Raw genomic sequence first — 22,239 nt, 5'->3', positions numbered from 1 at the left:
ATTGCTCTTATCCACCCATTATGCTGGGGTAAGTCCTCACATACTTAGGATGGATATCCCCCTAACCTGAAGCCTGTTTGCTGAGGTTCTACTAGAGTGTGGCCACTGCACATGCTACAGCTTCTTGGAGCTGCAGGTGAGAGCTGGGTGAGGTGGACCCCAAAGGTGGATGAGCAGCCCTGAGAAGGGGCCAGCAGCCCTCACTCCAGAGGTGCTAGTCCTCCCTGAACACCCTGTACACCCCAGTGAGAATACTGAGTTAAAACAGGGAACTATGAGATAACACTGGTTATACCCCATGGATTCCTCTATAGAAGCTACTTTGGGTGGGGATTTGGGAGAGGAACAACAAGGTCATGATGGGGTTGAAAGAGGATGACCTCTAGAACCCCAGAAGAACAGCCTTCCCATAAATAGCTTCTCAGGGTCCCAGGATTTCCCCGCAGTGCTTCAGGACTCTATCTTCAGTATACCTCAAAGACCCCTTCAAAGGGTTCAGAGGAATGACACAGAACATCTCATGACCAAAAAGTGTCAGGAGAAAGTCAGCCCATGAAAAGGGAAGTCCTCAAGAATGAACCTCTGAAGACAAAAAGAGAACCAATTCTGAGGAGCACAAAAAGAAGTATTGTCTAAAGAGATGGATGTGGATTCACAGGGAACTCTCTGATCATCCTAGATTTCTAAAATACATACCCCAAAGATGCAAACAAAGGTAGGTACAAACATACATGGCTTTTAGAATCAGGAATGAGAAAGCTTAGAATGAGCTGAGGCTGGGGAAGAAAATTAAGGACAACAACCACAAAAAATCCAAGGGTTTTGGATCCACTATGGAAATGTGAAGATCAAAAAAAAGGCTAGAACTGCTGCTTGGGGATAGACAGTGATGACTGGATACACTAGGGTGAGAAAGGCAATGTAGTGTAGTGAGAGGACCACAGGATTTGCTATCCCTGAACGTAGGGGTTCAAGGTCCACATCTGACTATAACCTGTGTGAGTTAACCTCTCTGGGACTCAGTTTTCTTCCAGCTCTAGAACCATGTGATAATGACTCCAGAAAGAAGGCAGAGATGCTTGACTTGTTTGGTTTTTGTTTTTGCTGACAAAGAGAACGAATTTTACATTGAAACGGGAAAAATAAAAATGGCCTTCTAAGGAGGAGTTGATGCCCAGGATAAGAGGGTGCCTCATGGCCCTTGATGTGTTCGAGTCAGTGGGGCAGATGAGCTGCTATCTATGCTGACTACTCAAAGGACGGCCATTGCTGGGCTACTCTCAGTGGTCTTGGAAAGATCCTGGAGAGTAGGACCAGTACTATTGGACTGAAAAATGGAAAATATCCTGAATTTCAAGAAAAGGAAGAAAATGGAATCTACAATCTGCATAGGACAATGAGCCTGACCTGTATACCTGGCAGACTAGCAGCTTGGAGTCAAGAAAACCTGAGTTCAAATCCAGCCTCAGACACTAGTTGTATGACCCTGAGCAAGTCATTTAACTTCTATTTGCCTTAATCAACCAGAAAAGGAAATGGCAAACCACTCTAGTATCTTTTCTTTGCCAAGAAAACTCTATGCATGGTCCATGGAATCACAAAGAGTCAGCCATGACTACTGAACAACAACAACAGCAACATTATTAAATGGATGCTTAGTGAATGCCTAGAAAAGGAAGCAGTCATCGCAAAGAGCATCAGGAACAAGTCATGCTAGAGGAGGAGCCTCCTAAAGCTTTGTTTGACTGGGAGATCTAAGGAGCAATTAAGCACAGAAAGATTTTAAGTCGTTGACACTGTTCCTGTTGAAAGATAGAGAATGTGGGTTGGACACGTTGGCAGATTCTGCCAAAGCTCACTCGCTCCCTAGCAAGCCCCCAGTCCTACCTGGCCTGGCCAGGCGGAGGAGGGAGATGTACACATCCTGGCAGTCTCGTTCCTGAGGGATGATGAGGTGCAGCACCTGGAAATTCTTGCAACGGATGAGCAGCGGGCACCCCCCAGCTGTTGTCGCCTGCTTTTCAATGGAGGAGATCTCGCTGTGCAGAATCTGGAACACACAATCACATGGTTAAGCCAAGCAAAGGGCCAATAATAGGAAGGGCTTGATCAATGCTCATTGCCTCTTCAGGCATCTCCATCCCAATTTCTAGTTGGTTTCTCCCACCCTTTCATTCCCTATTCCTGTCCCCAGCCTGGGGCTCAGACAGAGCTGCATGATCCTGGGCACTTCTGGGTCTCAGTTTCTATATCTTTAAAATGGGTAGCTTAGACTAGATGACTTCTCAGGTAGCTTTCAGCTCTAGATCTACGATCCTAAGAGTCATGGACCAGGGAAAGGTTAGCCTCAGGCTACCTGCTCCAAAAATAGGCTGATACCCAGTGTGGAAAGATAGATCAGAGGGGATAGGTGCACGGGCCTCAGTCATGGCATTCCAGCAGCAAGGTCAGAGTTAACACTCAAATCCAGGGTCCAACTGGCTGGGATGAGAGACAGTCATGAGAAGAAGTGGAGAAAGGGGACTATGAATGTAGTGGCTATGAACTGAGTAATGGGAGGGGGAGGGGAATTAAAGGGAGTCCCTGATTATTCTAGGCATTGCCCAATCCACTTAATGAGATTACAGAACATGGATCATTATCAGCGCTCAGGAGTGTCTCAGAACAAGTAAGGATAAGTCACCTTTCTCCAAGGCCTTGTAAAGAAAGCTGATCTCTGTCTCTGTCTCTGTCCTCTGTGTGTGTGTGTGTGTCTGTCTGTCTCTCCTTCCTTCTCTCTCTCTCTCTCTCTCTCTCTCTCTCTCTCTCTCTCTCTCTCTCTCTCTCTCTCTCTCCCCTCCCCTCTCCCTCTCTTTCTCCCTGTCTTCCTCTCTTTTTCTCTATGTATTTCTGTCTCTGTCTCTCTCCCTCTCTCTCCTCCTCCTCCTCTCTGTCTCTCTCTGTTTCTCTGGCTCTGGCTCTGGCTCTCCTTTCCTCTCCTCTCTCCTCTCCTCCTCTGTCTCTCTGTGTTTTACTCTATGTCTCTCTCTCTCTATGACTGTCTTTCTCTCTCTCTGTCTCCCCCTCCTTCCCTTTCTCTGTCCCTCCCTCCACCTATCTCCTCTCCCATTTCCTCTCTCTTTTCTCCTTTCTCTCCCCAGGGCTCTAACTCTCCAAGACTTACCAGGGTGCAGCCAAGGGAGCAAGAAGGGAGAGGATTTTCCCTCCCCCTCCCCCAGGAGCAGCAATAGCAGCTTCTAGCAGAAGCACCTGGGTCTGCACAAGGACTAAGAGGAGAGCTGAAGGATGCTTCTCTTGAACCCCAGGGACTTCCACAGTAGAGGAGGGATTGGGCATCCCCTCAGGAGCACGCCCATGGAATCTCATGCACTGCTGGGGAAAGGAGCCTTCCTGGGTCCAGCAGCTGCGGGAGATGCTCCATGGGTAACCCCAAGTTGGAGAGCTCAGACACTGGACTGCTTAGAATGAGCTCTCCAGGAAAAAACAATGTTGAGGCAGTGATCTATTGAAGAAAGACGACAGCCCACATGGTCCCTATGAAGTTTAGAGTTATAAGACAGGTCTGCTGGAGAGGGGGCAGCTTGCTCATTAGCCCCTAAGGATAATCACCTTCCAGGGAGGAGGAAGAGGGTCTAGACCACAGGGTTGTATTGCAAATCTTGGGGAGGCTGTTTAGGACTCAGCGGAAAGGGGAGGACCCACTCCAACGACTGAGTAATCTCAATCTTCCTGTGGGGGAGGGAGAGGGAAGCCAGTTGGCTATTATGTTCTCCTGTGAGATCTAAGCATCTTATCATATTCTGTGGGGAAGACTGTCCCATACCTAATGTATGCCCCAAGTGCCTTGGAGGAATTCAGGACCCTGCTCAACACTCTGAGGGAAATGGAAACACAAACCAGGCCTCAGTTGGGTTTGGGAGGTTTTCTTGAACAAATTCCATTGTGGGGGCAGTGAGCCAAAGATGGAAACTGACCCTCTGATCAGTTTTCTAGCCCCCAGGGATCAGAGCCAAAGTGTGTGGGCCCAGAATTCCTTGGGTGAGTGAGTGATCCTGAGCCACTGGGGACAACAAAATAAAGAACCCAATCACTGAGAGGACATGATGGCTCCCAGGAGAGGTGGACCATGGTTCTTTTGGGATCTCAGTGACAGGCCAGGCCAAAAGCCACTTGGACTTTTTTCATGTCCACTGTTGGTGGTCAGAAGATCTGAAGATGGGAGAGGAGAGCATCCCACCCTCAGCCTCTTTGTAGAACTTGTACTGGAGATTCTGCCCCTCCAAGCAAGCCTCCTGGGAAAAGGTCCGCTGAAACCACCTCCATATAACTGACAGAGCCAAAGGGCACAGCTTGTGGACTTGGGTTCTAGCCCCAGTGCCGTGACCAGCTGGCTGCATGCCCCTGCTGGGCACCAAGCCTCACAAGCTTGCCATAAACACCCTTTCCTTGGTTGAGTGACTGCCCTCACCTTTTAAAAATCTGTGACTGGTCTCACCTTTTTTTCCTGTATGACCAGGCTCACCCTTTTTTAAATTGGTGACTGGGTTGATCATTTTTTTTCTTTGTGACTGGACTCACCATTTTTTTTTCCTCTCAGAAAAGAGGAAATACTATAGAGATGAAATGGCCCATTTTCTACATGTCTAAGAACAAGCAAAAGTCCTTGGCCTTGGAGTTGCAGTCCTTGACCCCTGGAGCCAATGCTGTGAGTCCTTAAGCTAGTGATGAGGTCTTGGGTTGAAGCTACAGAAGCCCCCAAGTCCAGCTCCCCAACCTCTTCATTTTACAGAAGGGCAATCCAAGACCACAGGAAAGTCATGTGACCCTTGGCAAGTGGCTGGACAGTATCTGACCCCACACTCTCTGACTCTCAGTGGGGGTGCTCTCAGGCTTGACTACTGTCTAACTCATTTCCTCCAGTCTTCTTGTAGGAAGGTCTCCAACCTCACTTAACCAAAAATGCTGCTCAAGGATGAGCTTCCCGGACTGTGGAAACAAAGCCCAAGTCTCTGGCTGATGAAGGCCAAGTCTCCCATGGAGCTCAGCAAGATTTGGGCATCCAGAAGATGACAAGACCGGCCTTTATCACTGGTTTACAGAGACCCCCACCAGAAATGGAAATGACAAAATTCCAACAAACAAAACATACTACAAATAACCATGAATAGAAAGACTATCCTGGTGATAGTACCTACCCAGGTCTCTTTCCTGGTTTCAGGCACATTTTCCACAAAGATGACGTGAGTGGCTGTCAGGTACAGCGTCCCCAGGGCTGGTTTTTTGGAAGACGTTCGATCCATCAGACGCACGTTCTCTACCTGAACAGAGAAACCAGTTTCTAAGTCAGAACTGTGAATGGACCATCTGGTACTGGGGCATCATTAAAACATATGGGGGGGGGGGAGCTAGGTGGTGCAGTGGATAAAGCATTGGCCCTGGATTCAGGAGGACCTGAGTTCAAATCCGGCCTCAGACACTTGACACTAGCTGTGTGACCCTGGGCAAGTCACTTAACCCTCATTGCCCCACCAAAAAAAACCAAACAAACAAAAAGTGGAATCGGGTAAGTGGAAGCTAGTGACTTCATGAGACATCAAGAAACAATAAAACAAAGTTTAAAAAAATGAAAAAAAAACATATAGGAGAAGACACTTGACACTTCCTTGCTGTAAGACCGTGGACAAGTCATTTAACCCTCATTGTCCCACGAACCCTCCCCCTCCCCCCCCAAAAAAAAACCATATAGGAGACCAAATAGTCACAATCTGATATTCCCTTTAATGTACTTGCTCCCAAGCCTGAGAACCATTCGACTGCAGCAGCCTAAAGCTTTCCTCATGGACTTTTAGGGTGAGCATCAGTTAAAATGCTTAACTTATGATCAAAAAGACAAACATTCACTATACACCAAGCATTGGTGACACCATCGGCCCATGGGCCAGAAGTACTAGGACCTTTCCTCAGAGACTAGCCTTGACTGACCCTGCACACATCTTGTTTGAACATGGCTGTTGGTATTTTGTCTCCTCCATTAGACTGGGAGCTCCCTGAGGGCAGGATCTCTTGCCTTTCTCTGTATCCCAAGCACTAGCACAGGGTCTGGTACACAGCAAGTGCCTAATAAATGTTGGCTGCCTGACTGAAGGCCCAGGTACTTTGCTCACATAAGGCACCCATCGATCCTTAATCATTACAATAGCCAGCCATTATATGTAGGGCTTTAAAAGGTTTGCTAAGTGCTTTACATGTTATCCATCTGATGCTGACAGCAATTCTGGAAGGCAGGGGCTATCATTATCCCCATTTTATGAGAGGACACTGAGTGTCTTGCCCAGGTTTGCAGAAATAATAAGCATGTGAGGCAGGACATAAACTCAGGTCTTTCTGATTCCAAGTACAGTGCCCTATCTACTGGCCCACCTACGTGTTGAATCCTTCAAGGATGTATGATTTTCTAAGTGTGAGTAGAGGTTGCAACCCTTCTCCCATTCAGTTGTCCAGAGACTTGAGTAATCTTTCTAAGGCAGCAAAGCCTGGCTTTCACCCCAGGTCCTCTGATTCTGAGTTATGGGCTCTCTCTACTGCTGCTAAGTAAAATGAGATCAATTTTTAAATAGCCTAAAAGGAATGAACCTAAGGAAATCTCCCACAAAAGTAGGAATGTTCAGAACAGATTAGTCTTACTGCCAGATATAATTACTGCAAAGCAATAATTACCAAAAGTACCAAGTACCAAATAGAAAAGAGAGCCAGACCATCAGAGGAGATGAGCAAAGCAAGAACTAGAAACAAGTGAGTACAACAGTCTAGTCTCTGGTGAACCCAAAAACACACCAAACTGGTCAGGGGATCACTGGATGAGAATAGTTAGAAAACTGACCAGCTGTTTGGCCACCATCTTGTTAAATTACGAGTAAATTCCTAATGGACAAAGTCATACTAGGGAAAAAAAGAAGAGAATGGAAGGTCTTATCTTTCACAGTTATGGATAGAGGGAATATCAGTTAGCAGATAAGTAATAGAAGGCAAAAAAAGGGCAAAAACGACAATCTTGATTATTTAAAAATTTAAAATCTGCACAACTAAAATCGGTGTATCTGGACCTAAAAGAAAAAAATGTGGACTAAAAATTTCTCAATCTATAGGGAATATGCACAAATATAGAAGATTTAGGGCTATTGCCCAATAGATATAATCAAAAGATATGGAGCGTTGTTTTTTTAAAAAATACAAAATATCAATGAGCACTTGAAAAAATGGTCAAGGAGGGGAAAGGGTTGAGCTGGGAAGCTGCACGTGGCTTCACTGTTAGTGGGTCCTCCACAGCATGGGAGCCACCCCTTCACTCTGCAGCACCATGCTAGGGGCAAGCGACCCCAAGGGGATGGTCACTGAGGCGGAGGAGCAGCAACGACAGCAGCGGGGCACGATACCCCATTTTGCTTGAGCCCACGCTAGAGGACATCTGCCACCTCCATGCAGAGTCTGCAGCAGAAAGGGACTGGGGCCAGTTGCATAAACCAAGGAACCTTCTCCTGGCCCTTGTTGGGGAAGTGGGTGAACTGGCAGAGCCCTTTCAGTGGGAGCCTGATGGTGGGCCTGGACCCCTGTCCTGGTCTGAAGCGGAACGAGGGGCATTAGGGGAGGAACGCAGTGGTGTCCTTCCCTATCTGGTAGCCCTGGTGTCACGGTACCATATTGACCTACCACAGGCTGTGCTGGCCAAGAGAGAGACCAACCGGCGCCACATCCCAATCCACCTTGCTCGGGGCTCTTCCTGCAAGTACACAGAGCTGCCCCGTGAAGACACACCAAAGTCTGAGAGCCTTGGCCCTGCCCCGAAAGCCACAGAATGTGCCCCTGCCTCCAGGAGAGAGCAGGGGACTAACTAAAGAACAGGACCTGTGGGCCTGGATGGGACCGACTCCAGGAGCACTGGTGAGGGACAGCCCAGAATGGGAACCCCAGGAAAACAGGGACACAAAAGCCTTCTCATATCGTCCTTTAGTTGTGTTACTAGATCCTAGAAATGCAAGATTCCTCCACCCTCCTAAATCCTACCAAAAGAGGGACTGGGTGGGATACATGAATGAAGGAGGTGCTCAGGTTGTCATTCTCTCCTTTAATAAAATGGCTTAGGATGAAATTATTGCTGCTGTTACTTGGATGGAGAGAAAGAAGTATAACTGAGGGAGAATGGTAACTTTGATTAAATGGGGGGGGGGTGCTGCAGCTAAGACCCACTGAGAGAGCTTTAGGTCTATATAATACTCCTTGCTTTCTCTAAAGTGCTCCCTTAGCCTCACGAGCTTGGACAAATCACTGTTCTAGTTTCCTTACCTGTAAAATAAAAGAATTGGGCAGGACGATCTCCAAGCCAAATTAAAAAAAAAAACAAAGAAAAAATGGTCATGACCACTAATAATCAGAGAAAGCCAAATGAAATCAATTCTGAGGAATCATTTCACACCTATCAAGCGCCGGGAGATACTAAGAGATCTGAGAATCTATTGGTGGAGAGGTTGCTAACTCCCCGATAGCAGAGTTAGATATTGTTTCAACCCTCAGGAAAAATGATTTGGATTTAGGAAGGGAAAGTTCCTAAAGTGTTCATACTCGGACTCGAGAGTTTCTGCTCCTGGTACCATATTACGAGGAGGATGCTACTGACAGACAGCAAAGGACGACAGACCAAATAGTCATGGTGCCATTATCGGTGAGCACAAAGAGCTAGAGAGAAAATATATGCCCAATGATTGGGGCCAGCGCTCATCCATCCCATCCTCCTTTCTAGGAATCCTGAGCTCCCTTCCGCCTGAGCTCAGGCCCTGCCTCCTCCAGGAAGCCCCTCTTGATTCCCAGTCTAATACTTTCACCCTCCTTAAATCACCGGCATTCTTTGATCTCCTTGCATATTGAATCCCCTCACAGAATGCACCTAGGACCAGTTTTCATTTTCTTTCTATTCCCAGTGCAGTTGGGCAGAGAGAGATCTGTGGGCATTGGTAGTTCAGTGGTAGAATTCTCACTTCCCATGGTGGAGACCCGGGTTCAATTTCCAGTCAAGGCAAGAGTGTTGGGCAGCTAGGTGGCTCCACGGTGGATAAAGCACCGGGCCTGGAGTCAGGAAGCCTCCTCTTCCTGAGTTCAAATCTGGCCTCAGACCCTTCCTAGCTGGGTGACCTCGGATAAGTCTGCCTCAGTCCCCTCATCTGTAAAGTGAGCGGGAGAGGGAAGTGGCCAACCGCTGCAGTCTCTTTGCCAAGGAAACTCCAAATGGGGTCACAAAGGACCGAACAACCACAAACAGAAGCACGGAGAGGAGGGTTTACTAAGGGACGTGGATTGAATTGAACAAGCGCTCATCACTTTCCAGGGAACACTCTGTGTGAAAAGGTTTCTTTGGGGATCGACTGGGAAGGCTCTGTTTTATGCAAACAAAGTGGATCATCGGAAGAGACCAAAGGGATGTCTGGGATGTCTGAGGATGACTCTGTGCAGTGGCACAAGGTGTCTGAAGGGGCAGCTGGAGACATAATGAGATGTTTCCATGTCTTCATCCCCAGCCCGCAGGCTGCTGGTCCAGAGTTTGGCAGCAGCCAGGCGATTTCCAAGTCTGCCGTCCTTTGGGAGCCCAGCTGTCAGGGGCCCTGGTGAAGGGAGAGGAACGGGATTGAAAGCCACAAAGGGGAATGCCGAGAAGAACATCCAGCCCTGGCTTTCAATAAAGAATGTGCCTTTCCCAGCCACACGTGATCACGCAAGAAACGAGGAATGAACAAGTAATTTTTTATTTTAAGAACAATGATCAGAGATGGGGGCTGGGCTCCTACACCACAGGCTGAGGAGGCAGGGCTGCAGCCCTGGAGTCCAAGGGGGTACCCCAAAGGAATGACTGTCCAGTGACTGCCACCAGGACACAGGAGGTCTTCACCGAGTCCAGATCCCCCGGGGGACTGTGGGGGAAAGCCTTCAATTCATCTGGCTCCCCAGAGGGGAAGAGAAAACCACAATGCTGCCTCTACTTACCCAGAAAGGCTCTAAGCCTTTAAAAAGTCCTAGGCAGAGCCGGGGACTCTGCCATGACTCCTTTCACACCCCCCTCAGTGCCTAGGACCGTGCTAAGCACTCCCAGCATCTACTTGATAGGAGGAATAGCCAGCATTTGCAGAACAACTTAAGGTTGGCAAAGCACTCCGCTTGGGCTGTCTCGGTTGGGCCTCACAACAACAGCAACAACAGCATCTGCAGGGCACTTTAAGGGCTGCAAAGCACTTTTCAATATCTCGTTTTTCCCACACCACAACTCTGGAAGGTAGGTACCATCATTATCCCCATTTTATAGATGAGAAAACCAAGGCTGGTGTGTGTGTGTGTGTGTGTGTGTGTGTGTGTGTGTGTGTGTGTGTGTGTGTGTGTGTGTGTGTGTGAGAGAGAGAAAGGATTGGCCCAGGATCACACAGCTGTCTGTTTTATAATTGGCTGAGGCAGATTTGAACTTGGCCCAGACCATCAGATGCTATAGGATGCCAAGCTGGAAAAGATGAGGCAGGATACTGAGCAAGAGCTTGTTAACTGACTGACAAATTATTCAATCAGGAGAATGCATCCTGGGAAGACAGTGCCTTGTGATAGGAACTGAGGAGTATGAGGGAGGGAGCAGAGCCATAGGCATAGATGATGACAATGCACAATTGCAGCCTCAGACCATCCATGACTTAACACCTCCCTTTTCACAGTAAAGAGATGGAGGGAGAGGGAGTTACAGGTGTGAAATGTTGTCAGTGCAGTCAGATATTTTTGGTTTTGCTTGACTAAGAAGGAAGAGAGTTCAGTGGGATTAAGCACTCTCAAAAAATGTCTGGGGTGCAAATAAAGGCATCAGTTAATGTTTAAAATCAAAATTATATTAAGGCCAGAGTAACATATGGAGAGTCCAAATCCTCAATATTGAAAAATCAAATAATACAAAATTAGAAATCAGATATAAGAATTACTTCTAATGACAGCAGGCTTCCTTCCCAGTAACCTTGAAATTAGTGAAAATGTTGCTTCCACCGTCATTTAGGGGGGGAAAAAAACTTTGAAGCAAATATCCCTTGTCTGATAACCAGGATCGATAGAGAATTAACATAAATCTCTGTGCTCAAGAGCCATTTCCCAGTGGACGGTAGTCACAGAAAATGCCTTAAACGTTGAGACTTGAGCAAACAAGAGAAATGTAAGGTAACCCAACAGAATATTACTGTTTCATAAGCATCAATGATTATGAAGGACTCAGAGCAGCCTGGGAAGACGGAAGGTGGGTGGAGGAAAGTCAAGAGAATAATATGTACTGTGTCCATGTCCTTGTCTATCCCCCAGGGGGACTTGGTTAGGCAGGATTGCCCAGAGGGTCGCTGGCTGCCTCTTCCCTTTTTCTATTGGTTTTTAAATGCTCTGAAGAGAAAGATTATCCCATGGTAGAAATATTCACAATTGGTGGTGAAAGGTCTGAGGGTTCTAGGAGGCCTGCCGGACAGCAGCTGTCATGTCCCCAGAGCATCAGAGGCTGAAGGTCACCTCTGTGACCTTCTAGGTCACAGGAAAGAAGACTGACCCAAATTTGACTGCTGGATTATATAGTGCCCAGCTGAGGTGAAATGAAAAATGACTAATTAGCAGTGCTGCACAGTTTTTCATGCCCTGCAGAGGTTTAAATATTAGCTTTGCAGCTGATTGTAACCATGGTTATAAGTTAAGGTACGAAATCCTGTTAATTCTGTTAAGGCGCACTGGAATTCTCCCATTTTTTAGCACTTCTTTTTGTGGAGGAATAAAATGCCTGTCCCAGACCTGATTAATATCATACATTGAGTACCTCTCTTAGCACCCTCTCCCCAACTGGAGAACCCCCTTAGACTTGCAAACCATAATTGTTATTGTAATTAGCATCATCCCCAGTATACTAGGGTTGGGAGATTAATAAGCCATCAGAAAGGAGAATGGGGAGACGAACATCCCTCTCCCCCAATTAAAAGTCAGGCTTTCCAGGACCCAATCTATCCTACAAACAACAATGGCTGGGTACAAAGCAAGGTAGGGCAAGTGTCCCAGCCCTGCAGACTCAGATGAGCAGTTGTCTCACTTTCTCTATGCTAGATACAAAATCAAGTCAAGGTAATTTGGGGGGAAGGCACTGGCCTCTGGAGAGATCAGGAAGGGCATCATGTAGAAAGTGATGCTTGAGCTCAGCTCTGAAGAAAACTCAGGATACTAGATGGTAGAAGTGAGGAGGGTGTGCTTTCCAAGCATGGGGGATGGCCAGTGCAAAAGCATGGTGGTGGGAGATAGTGTGATGATTCAGCCTTGGGTCTGAGCTTTAATATTCCTGAAGCTACCCACCATAAGTGGGTAGGACTAATCACAATCAAAAATGGGAAGAGGACAGAGTTTATAAACTATAGACCAGACACCTTGACTTTGATTCCTGCAGACATTCTAGAATGGGTAATTTGAGAGAAGAATAGAAAACAGCTAGACAAAGGGACATTCTCAAAATAGGAACTGAGCGGGTCTGATGGCTCCTGTTACCAGTGACAGTGACATCATCCCATCCACCCCAAGCAAAGGTCTGATCTCTTTGTGTCCTCTTTCCCCTAATAAGGAGTGGGAATGCCTTGAGGTAGGGGCTATTTTGTAGCTTTCTTTGTAGCCCAGTTCTAAGCATACTACATGGTATACAGGAGGCATTTAATAAATGCTTATTAGCTGTCTGACTGCCACATCACAATTCATTCCACCCATCATAAGCTGCTCACAGTTCTCTGGGTATTATATATTTTTAGGTGTTCCTGCTGTTCCATGTCCCAGAGACATATTAATACCAGAATAATATCATTAATAATAATTAGTATTGGGGGCAGCTAGGTGGTGCAGTGGATAGAGCACCGACCCTGGACTCAGGAGGACCTGAGTTCAAATCCGGCCTCAGACACTTAACACTTACTAGCTGTGTGACCCTGGGCAAGTCACTTAACCCTATTGCCTCACGAAGAAGAAGAAGAAGAAGAAGAAGAAGAAGAAGAAGAAGAAGAAGAAGAAGAAGAAGAAGAAGAAGAAGAAGAAGAAGAAGAATTAGTATTAAAGAGATGAACCACCCTTTCTGGGAGTAATTAAAATAATTAAAGGAAATCTGTTATTTCCCAAGGGAAATCTGCCCACTTCTTCCTCCTGTTTAATTCTAGGCCCAACTTGCTTTCCGTTTGTCTGTCTCTATCTGTTTAGGGAAAGAAAGACAAAGAATAGCTCTCTAACTGCATTTCATTAACTGAACAACAGGAAGTCTTCATCCATTTGGTTTTTTCTGTGTGGACGGTTAGCAAACTCTTCTTCAGTGGCCAAGTATTTCTCCAGGAAGTTCAGTACTGTTTCAGGGCTTAGTTTAATCAGAACAAGGTTATCTGAAAAAGGAAATATCAGAAGAACCTCATCATCAAAGGAAATTCCTCTTCAATTCCTCTTGGATTCTCTGCTTGATCCTCTCCATCACTACAGCAGTGAATGCCTTTGATCATCTACTCCTCAACTTCCCTGTTTGTGCTGACACCACCATATTTCCCAGGCTTAAAACCTTAGAATCATCTTTGACAATCCATTAGATTGTAAGCTCCTTGCAGGCAGACACTGTCTTTTGCCTCTTTTTGTATGGCCAGCATTTAGCAGAGTCAGTGGCACATAGTAGATGCTTTGTAAATTATTGATTGACTGACTCTAACTTTCCAGCTGTGGTACCTGGGCAAATCACTTAACCTCTATCTGCCTCAGTTTTCTCAACCGTAAAATGGATATATTAACACCACCTACATAGAAGTGTTGTTGTGAAGATCAAATGAGATGATATCTGGAAAGCACTTAGCCTAGTGTCTGGCACATAGGAGGCCCTTAAAAAAGTCTTATTTCCTTTCTCCTTTTACAGCCCCCACCCCCACCCCCAGGCCTAATACAATCTATTGTCTAGTCCGGTCATTTCTCACTCTAAAACATCCCCACCCTATTTGGAGTTTCCTAACCTTACATCCCACATTCTGTGCTCTGGGAAAAACAGCTGTCCCCTTCCCCCCAGTATTAGTCTCGGTGTTTTTAAACACATTGTGTCTACTGTATTTTACAAATTAATTGCTTGCTATTTCTATATTAATGGCTATTGCTCCCGTTTTGGCAGTAAGCATTGATTATTAATTAATATCATATATACCAGTAAAGAATTGATCACTTGTCTCCCTAACTTCTCACAGTCTCAGGACTTCATACCTACATAGTCCTAAGAGGGAGAGCACACACTAAGGCAGCATTCTGAGCCAAGGGAGCGGGTCAAGGGAGCCAAAAACGAGGAAGCCTCACGTGGTCAAGGATTTTAATCCTCTCTTGATAGAGGCGGGTCATTATACATTGATCAAAGCTCATTGGTTAGCAGCATTCAATTCCATTGGTTGACAAGACTTGAGGGTGGTTCAAATTAAAATGAATTCTATGATGACCTAGGGGTAAGAGACCCTGGCTGAAGGGCAAAGGCAAATCCAATATCTAGGTGTGGTTCACTGAGCCAGACAAAAGAATCAGTCTCCATTTCTTTTGCTCCCTTAGGCTTGTCCCAGACAAGATTGGAACTTCCTCAAGAACTGGAGTTTCTGGAGTGGGGGTGGGGGGGGGGGAGGATTGAGACCGATCTCTGGGTACCCCCAAGAAATTCTCTATTAATAATTATTTTCTCACATCTGTGATCTGCCTCCAAGTCCAGAACAGAGCCCTTCCCATCCTTGCTTCTGGACACGCCCCTTCTCCCCTCCCCCTCTAGCTTCCAACTCTTTCCTCAGCTCCCCTAAGGCTGTTCTTTTCAATCCTTCCCATGCACCCAATCACTGTAGTCCCAATATTGCAGGAAGCCTCCCTCTGAGATCATCTGGCATTTACACTGCCTATATTTTGTGTATAATCATTTGCACTGTGAGCTCCTGGAGAGCAGGTGCTGGGTGTTTGTCTTTTTTTGGATCCCCAACACTTAGCCCAGCATCTGGCTCATAGTTAGTGTTTAATAAATGTTTGTTGATGTTCTCCTGGTTCTGCTCACTTCACCCAATATCAGTCCACTTAAGTCTTTCCAAGTTTTTCTGAAATCTACCTGCTCATCATTTCTTACAGCACAATAGTATTCTGTTACATTCATAACCACAACTTGTTCAGCCATTCCCCAATTGATGGGCATTTCCTCGATTTCCAATTCTTTGCCACCACAAAGAGGGCTGCCATAAATATTTTTGTACATGTGAGTCCTTTTCCCTTTTCTATGATTTCTTTGGGATACAGACCTACTAGTGGTATTACTGGGTCAAAGGGTATACACAATCCCATAGCCCTTTGGGCATAGTTCCAAAATTGCTCTCCAGAATGGTTGGATCAGTTTACAACTCCACCAACAATGCATTAGTGTTCCAATTTTTTCACAGCTTCTCTAACATTTATAATCTTCCATTTTTGTCATATTGGCCAATCTGATAGGTGTGAGGTGGTACTTCAGAGTTGTTTTAATTTGCATTTCTTTTTTTTTTAATTTGCATTTCTTAACATTGTGTGATGATCAACTATGATAGACTTGGCTTTTCTCAGCAGTGCAATGATCCAAGATAATTCCAAAGAACTCATGATGGAAAATGTTCTCCACATCCAGAAAAAAGAACTATGGATTCTGAATGCAGATTGAACCATACTGTTCCTACTTTTGTTTTTATTTTTTGCTTTTTGAAGTTTTTCCCTTGTGCTCTGATTCTTCTTTCACAATGTGACTAATGCAGAAATATGTTTAATGTGATTATGCATATATAACCTGTATCAGATTGCTTTCTGTCTTCGGGAGGGGGGAGGGAAGGAGAAAAATTTGGAACTAAAAATCTTATGAAAACAAATGTTGAAAACTATCTTTACATGTAACTGGGAAATAATAAAATACTTTTATGATTTTAAACAAAAGAAGAAAATAATGCTTTTTGATTGACTGACTGACTTTGAATTCTGGTTATTTGCCCACATGTCTTCATAGCCTCCCCCATAATATACCACCAATGGGCAAGGGCTGCTTTTTTATTTTTCTATCACCAGCACTGTGAAAACAGTAATTTATATGGGGTAGTGGGTAGAAGGTTGGCCTTGGATTCAGAAAGACCAGAGTTCAAATCCTAGGAAAGTCTCTTAATAAGACCTAGAGCCTTGTGTGATCAACTCCAGGCCCCACCGTTTAAGAAGGACACTGATAAGCTGGAGAGTAGTTTTGTTATTGTTCAGTCATAGCTAACTCTCTGTGACCCCATTTAGGGTTTCCTCGGGATAGATACCAGAGTTGTTTGCCATTTCTTTCTCCAGCTCATTTTACAGATGAGAAAACTGAGGAAAACAGGATGAAGTGACTTGCCCAGGGTGATTCAGCTAGTGAGTGTTTGAGGCTGGATTTGAACTCCTGATTTCAGGCGCTGTGCTCAATGCACCATGGCACCACCTTGCTACCAGGAGAGTATCCAGAGGAGGACAATCAGGATGGTGATGGGGCCTGGAGTCCATGCTACAGGAGGCCCAGCTGAGGGAGCTGAGCATGGTTAGCTTGGGAAGGCAGGTTTGGGGGCACATGGAAGCTGTGATAGAGGCTTTGAAGGGCTGGCCTGTGAAGAGAGATCAGCCTGGTTCTGCTTTTCAGCCTTCTGGCCATGGGAACAAATCCTTCATTGTTCTCACCTGCGCATTACCTTAGGGAAGCCTTCCCATGCCTGGGGCATACACCCTCAAACTCAGGTACAGGTTTGAGGCCCTTCAGTTACCCTCAGCCTGGCTTAGCCCCTCTGCCAAGTCAGGTTACCGGGTGTGGCTGCTGCCCATGCTCCAGCTTCCTGACGCCACAGGGGAGGGCTGGGTGAAAGAGAACCCCACAGGGGGATGAGCAGCCCTGACAAGGGCTCGGTAGCCTCTCCCTGAGTGACTGGTCTTCCCTGAAGGCCCCACACATTCCTCAAAGAGCTACATTCTATCAGGAAGTATAACAAGTAGACCTATAAGAAAATATAACGTATAAGCAAGGAAAAAGTATGCGTAAATTATATATCGCTACAATGCGGGGAGGCTGAGGGAAGAGGGCAAGAAATCGCTCATGTAGGAAATAGCCCATGAACTGAACTCTGAAAGAACCTGGGGCTCCCACTTGTAAACAAAAGTGAGGGGGGGAAGCTAGGTGGCGCAGTGGATAGAGCACCAGCCCTGGATTCAGGAGGACCTGAGTTCAAATCTGGCCTCAGACACTTGACACTTACTAGCTGTGTGACCCTGGGGAAGTCACTTAACCCTCATTGCCCCACAAAAAAACAAACAAAAAAAAAAACATAATAAGGATAATTCCTAATACTAACGGGGCAGCTAGGTGGCACAGTGGATAGAGCACCGGCCCTGGAGTCAGGAGTACCCGAGTTCAAATCCAGCCTTAGATACTTAACACTTACCAGCTGTGTGACCCTGAGCAAGTCACTTAACCTCAATTGCCTCACAAAAAAAAAAAATAAAGTGAGGGTGGGGAAAGGATCTTGTGTGTTCCAGCTATGGGACAAAGCTTAGACAGAGACTTGCTAAATAACAAAGAGGTGAGTTTGGCTAGAATGGAGCTTGGAAAGGTAGGCCCGAGCCAGGACACGTTTTATCCTAAGGATCCCGGGCCCCACTGGAGCTTTCTGGGCGAGGACTGCCATGGCTACCTCTGACCTTTGGGAAAGTCAGTTTGGCAGCTGCATGGAAGGGTCCTGGAGAGGGGAGAGAGTGGATCCAAGCAGACATTCAGGAGGTGGCTGCCGTAGTTCAGCTGAATATCAGTGAGGGCCTGCATTGGGACAAAACTAGAAAATAAGCAAATGAAGAAGCCAGAAAACAAACTATAAAGATATCTTAAAAAGTAAAGGACTATGTAACAAAAAATCAATTTAATTCCATTTAAAAAAACTAAAGAGACAGAAAATACTGAAAATCAAAAAATATATTACTGCAAAACAAAATGTGGATTTTTTCTGAAAAGACTAACAACACTGGCTAAACTATTGACTAAGCTGATCAAGAAAGGGATACGAAGATAAAATTTTCAAGATTTAAAAAACAAAGCCCCTTCCCCCACTATCAATGGACAGTTAGACAAACATTAGCTACAGTAATAAGAAAAAAAGGTATAAACATTGGCAAGAAGGAGACAAAATGATCACAATGTGCAAATGGCACAACGATATGCTTTAAGATGTCAGAAAATCAGTAAAAAAAGAGATTTCATTTTACAGCAAATGGCTAAAGGGATACTTTTTTTTTGGCAGGGCAATGAGTATTAAGTGACTTGTCCAGGGTCACACAGCTAGTAAGTGTCAAGTGTCTGAGGCCAGATTTGAACTCTGGTCCTCCTGAATCCAGGGCCAGTGCTTTATCCACTGTGTCACCTAGCTGCCTCCCTAAAGGGATATTTTTCAAATGAAGAGAAAATATCAAAACTAATTTGGAAGAACCAAAAGGCCTAGAAAATCAAAGTAAGTAATGGAAGCACAATAATCAAATCTATAGGGTTTGGTTAAATAACAGAGAAAGCATGATATAGTGGCCAGATGGCAGACCTCAGAGCCAGGAGGACCTGGGGTGAAGTCTTGTCTGTGACCCTAAGAAACTCTCTAAGTCCCAGTGCCCTAAGTGATTCCCTAAATCTCAAGCATCTACCCAACTGCATGAAAAGAAGGCATTTCCTTATGCCAAAGCTTCTTGTACCAATGAAATCACAAAGCCAGCATCTATCCTTACTTCAAAATAGGAAATAGACAATGGAACAGAACAGAATCCTGGGGCACCAGGAGGGCGATAATGAAGCAGTTAGGAAAGGGGTGCCGGGGGGTGTGTAAAATAATGAGTTCCCTTTTGGTCACATTGAGTTGAAGATGCCCACAGGATATCCAGTTTGAAACATCCAACTGGCTTTTGGAGAAGCAAGACCAGAGATCAAGAGAGAGGTTAGGGCTAGACGAAGAGATGTGAGAATTCTCAGCATAGAGATGATAACTGAGTCCTTGGCAGTTGATGAGACGGCCAAGTGAAATAATGTGGAAAGAAGAGAAAAAGGCCTTGGAAGATACCCACAGTGACAGGCATGACCTGGATGAAGGTCCAGCTAAGGAAACCAAGGCAGAAGAACCAGGAGAGAGGGATGTCCTAAAAACCTAGGAAGAAGAGAGCAAGCAATCAACATCTGCAGAGAGCTCAAGAGGGAGAGGACTGGGAAAAGGAAGGCCACTGAATCTGTGATAACATGACCATTGGTGCCTCTGCAGAGAGCGCCTTTGGTGGAAGAAGGAGGTGAGGAGCCAGACTGGAGAGAGTTAAAAGAGAGTGAGGGGAGGCTCTGAGTGTGGGTGGAAATCTCGAGGTTAACCACAAAAGAAAGAAGAGATCCAGGATGACAGTGAGTGGGGACAGAAGGATGGAGTGAGGGGAGGGGTCTTTGAGGATGGGGGCAGGTGGGAAGCAGCCCATGTCAGGGACAGGCCGAGGACAGATGATCCAGTGGGGAGGGCAGGGGAGGGGGGCAAACCTTCTGGAGAAGAGGGCACGAAATGGCATCATTCGTGTAGGTGGAAGGGTTTGCCTTGGCAGGGAGGAGAACCCTCTCTCCACATGAGACAGGAGTGAAAGAAGGCAGAGGCAGGTAAACTGAGGAGGGCAGAAGATGAAGCTCTCGGTTAACGGACTCCAAATTTTCAGTAAAATAGAAAGCTGAGGGGGTGGGGGAAGGAGATCTGTGGGAGGTTTGAGGAAAGATAAAAAGGTTTGGAAAAGCCACTGTGGTGAGTGGGAAAGTGAGTCATTGCGGGGTGGGGGTGGGGGGGATGAACAAAGATTATCTCGGCCCAGCAAAGAGCCAGTGTAGATGCGGTCACGTAAATATGTAGTGGGCCCAGCCAGCATGTTTCAGAATCTGCTGTCAAGAATCATCCTGATGGGGGGCAGCTAGGTAGCACAGTGGATAAAGCACTGACCCTGGATTCAGGAGGACCTGAGTTCAAATGTGGCCTCAGAGACTTGACACTTACTAGCTGTGTGACACTGGGCAAGTCACTTAGCCCTCACTGTCCCACCAAAAAAAAAAAAGAATCAACCTGATGGGGAGAAGGGAGCCTGGAGCTCCCGAACCCTCTGTTTTAGATCCTCCAGAATGGCCAGGTGGGGCCCCATGGGCACGGGAGGTCCATGGGGCCCCAGAGAGAGGAGAGGAGGCCTCACAGCCAGACCCTTCGTGCATGCAGTCTGTGGGTCCTCTGTGGCCCTTCCCTTCCCTTGGCAGAGCTGGAAGATGACACAAAGGGGCAGTGAGTTTTTCTAGGCCACAGAGGGAAAGTGGCCGCCAAAACACTGGACTCTTTCTTTTCGCTGCTGGGAAGTCAAGGAGCGAAGCCAGGTCTGGGAAGCTCTGACCAAGCCCAGCAGCTCTGATTGCTAAGCGCAGGGAGGAGCAACATCCTGGTGGTTTGGGGCGTGCACCAGAGTGAGCCAGGGAGAGAAAAGACTGAGACTTCGGTCGTCTAGGCCTGGCTGAACTAGGCCCCAGAGAGGCACACGGAAGGGGGGCAGATCCGAGAACCTCTAACAGTAAGGAAGCCAAAAGCAGTTGCTGTGGGGAGTAGCGAGTTTCCCGTCCCTGGAGGTGAGTGGCGGAGGGGAGATGACCACTTGTCAGAAGTGCTGCGTAGCCCATTCCTGCTCAGAGAGATGACCAGATCTCTAGTCTGCATGGCAGAGGGAGAGGACTTGTTAATCAGTCAATAATCAGTTACTGAATACCAACTGTGTGCCAGGCACTGTGCTAGGCTCTGGAGATGTGAAGGCAAACCCTGTTCTCCAGGAGCTCACAGTCGAACAAGGGAGACAGCCTGCAAACGGCCGTGTATAAACAAACTGGACCAGGCTCCAGCCTGGCACGAGCAGACACAGCCAGTGAAGGCACAGCCCCATGGCCGGCCTCCTACACCACGCTGCCTCAGGAAGGTCCCCTCTGACTTTAATAACATCTTCAGTTAAACCCAAAATTTCACTTCAAAAAGTCGCACCATGGGGCAGCTAGGGGGCACAGTGGATAGAACACCAGCCCTGGAGTCAGGAAGACCTGAGTTCAAATTCGGCCTCAGACACTTGACACTTACTAGCTGTGTGACCCTGGGCAAGTCACTTAACCTTCATTGCCCCACCAAAACCAAACCAAAACAAAACAATAAATAAAAAGCAAACAAAAAAAAAGTCACACAAGCACCAACCACAGTATAAAATGAGCAAAGTCTTGGGCTGGTTTGAAGTTGCAAAGGTGCTAACCTCTCATCCCTGTCCCCACACCCTCTGAAAACAGCCAGGTATCAAACACACAGAGGATGGTCCCTTTTCTCTCAAAATGGCCAAACCCAGGGAGCTCGCTGGACAGCTTCCTCCCTACCAGGGAAAGGAGGACACTGAAGCCCTAGCCAGCCCTTCTGGCCAACCTTCTGCCCTTGAGGGGCCCTTCATCTCCCTGCCAGGCTCTGATCATGCACCACTGAGGACACAGGGCATGTGTCCTAGCTGCCTAGTGGACAGTGAGCTACTTTGGGAAAGGAGTCTATCTTATCTAACCTCTATCTCCTCTCACTCAGGGGTCTACACACAGAAAGTGCCCAATAAATGTCTGTCAAATAAATACAGCACAAAAGTTTAAAATAGTCCTTTTTCCTCCCTGTGACTCAGTTTCCCCCTCCATAAAATGAGGGGGCGGGACCAAATGTTCCCCAAAGTCATGGGATCATAGATTTAGAGCTAGAAGGGACCTTATAGTCCATCTTCCTCATTCTACAGAGGGAGAAACTAAAGATCAGAGAGGTCAAGTGACTTGCCCAGAGTCACACAGCTAGTAATTGTCTGAGATGGGATTTGAACCTCTGACTTCTGAGTCCAGGTCCAGTGCCCTTTCCACTCCACAGCACTGCACCTGGGAGGTCACCTCCACTTCTAGCACAACCTAATAAAACAAGTCCTCTAGGAGAAATGAAATTTCCTGACTACAAAAGGAATCATGAGCATCCTCAGCATTTGTGCAGACCCATTGACCTGAGCAGGTAGGAGAAAAGGAAGCCTGGTCTCATCAGCCACACGTCCTGGCTAAGGAGGACAAACTGGCCCTACCCAGGA

At 46.5% G+C, this 22,239-nt stretch overlaps 1 protein-coding gene and 1 pseudogene across 1 annotated transcript in view; one reads left to right on the top strand and one right to left on the bottom strand.

The window, feature by feature from the left end:
- Nucleotides 1–22,239, bottom strand: part of MTMR7 (myotubularin related protein 7) — a 96,858-nt gene that overhangs the window by 53,385 nt on the left and 21,234 nt on the right. Inside the window, exons 2-3 of the mRNA XM_043971149.1 lie at nucleotides 5,196–5,318; nucleotides 1,888–2,050 (exon numbers count right to left, since the gene is read on the bottom strand). Of these exons, the coding sequence (XP_043827084.1) occupies nucleotides 1,888–2,050; nucleotides 5,196–5,318 (286 nt within the window). The remainder of the gene's footprint in view (nucleotides 1–1,887; nucleotides 2,051–5,195; nucleotides 5,319–22,239) is intronic.
- Nucleotides 7,358–7,892, top strand: LOC122731196 (annotated as a pseudogene).

Source organism: Dromiciops gliroides, chromosome 6, assembly GCF_019393635.1.
Source record: "Dromiciops gliroides isolate mDroGli1 chromosome 6, mDroGli1.pri, whole genome shotgun sequence".
NCBI lineage: Eukaryota > Metazoa > Chordata > Mammalia > Microbiotheria > Microbiotheriidae > Dromiciops > Dromiciops gliroides.
The sequence above is the reverse complement of the archived record's forward strand: the minus strand, read 5'-3'. Positions and strand labels throughout refer to the sequence as shown.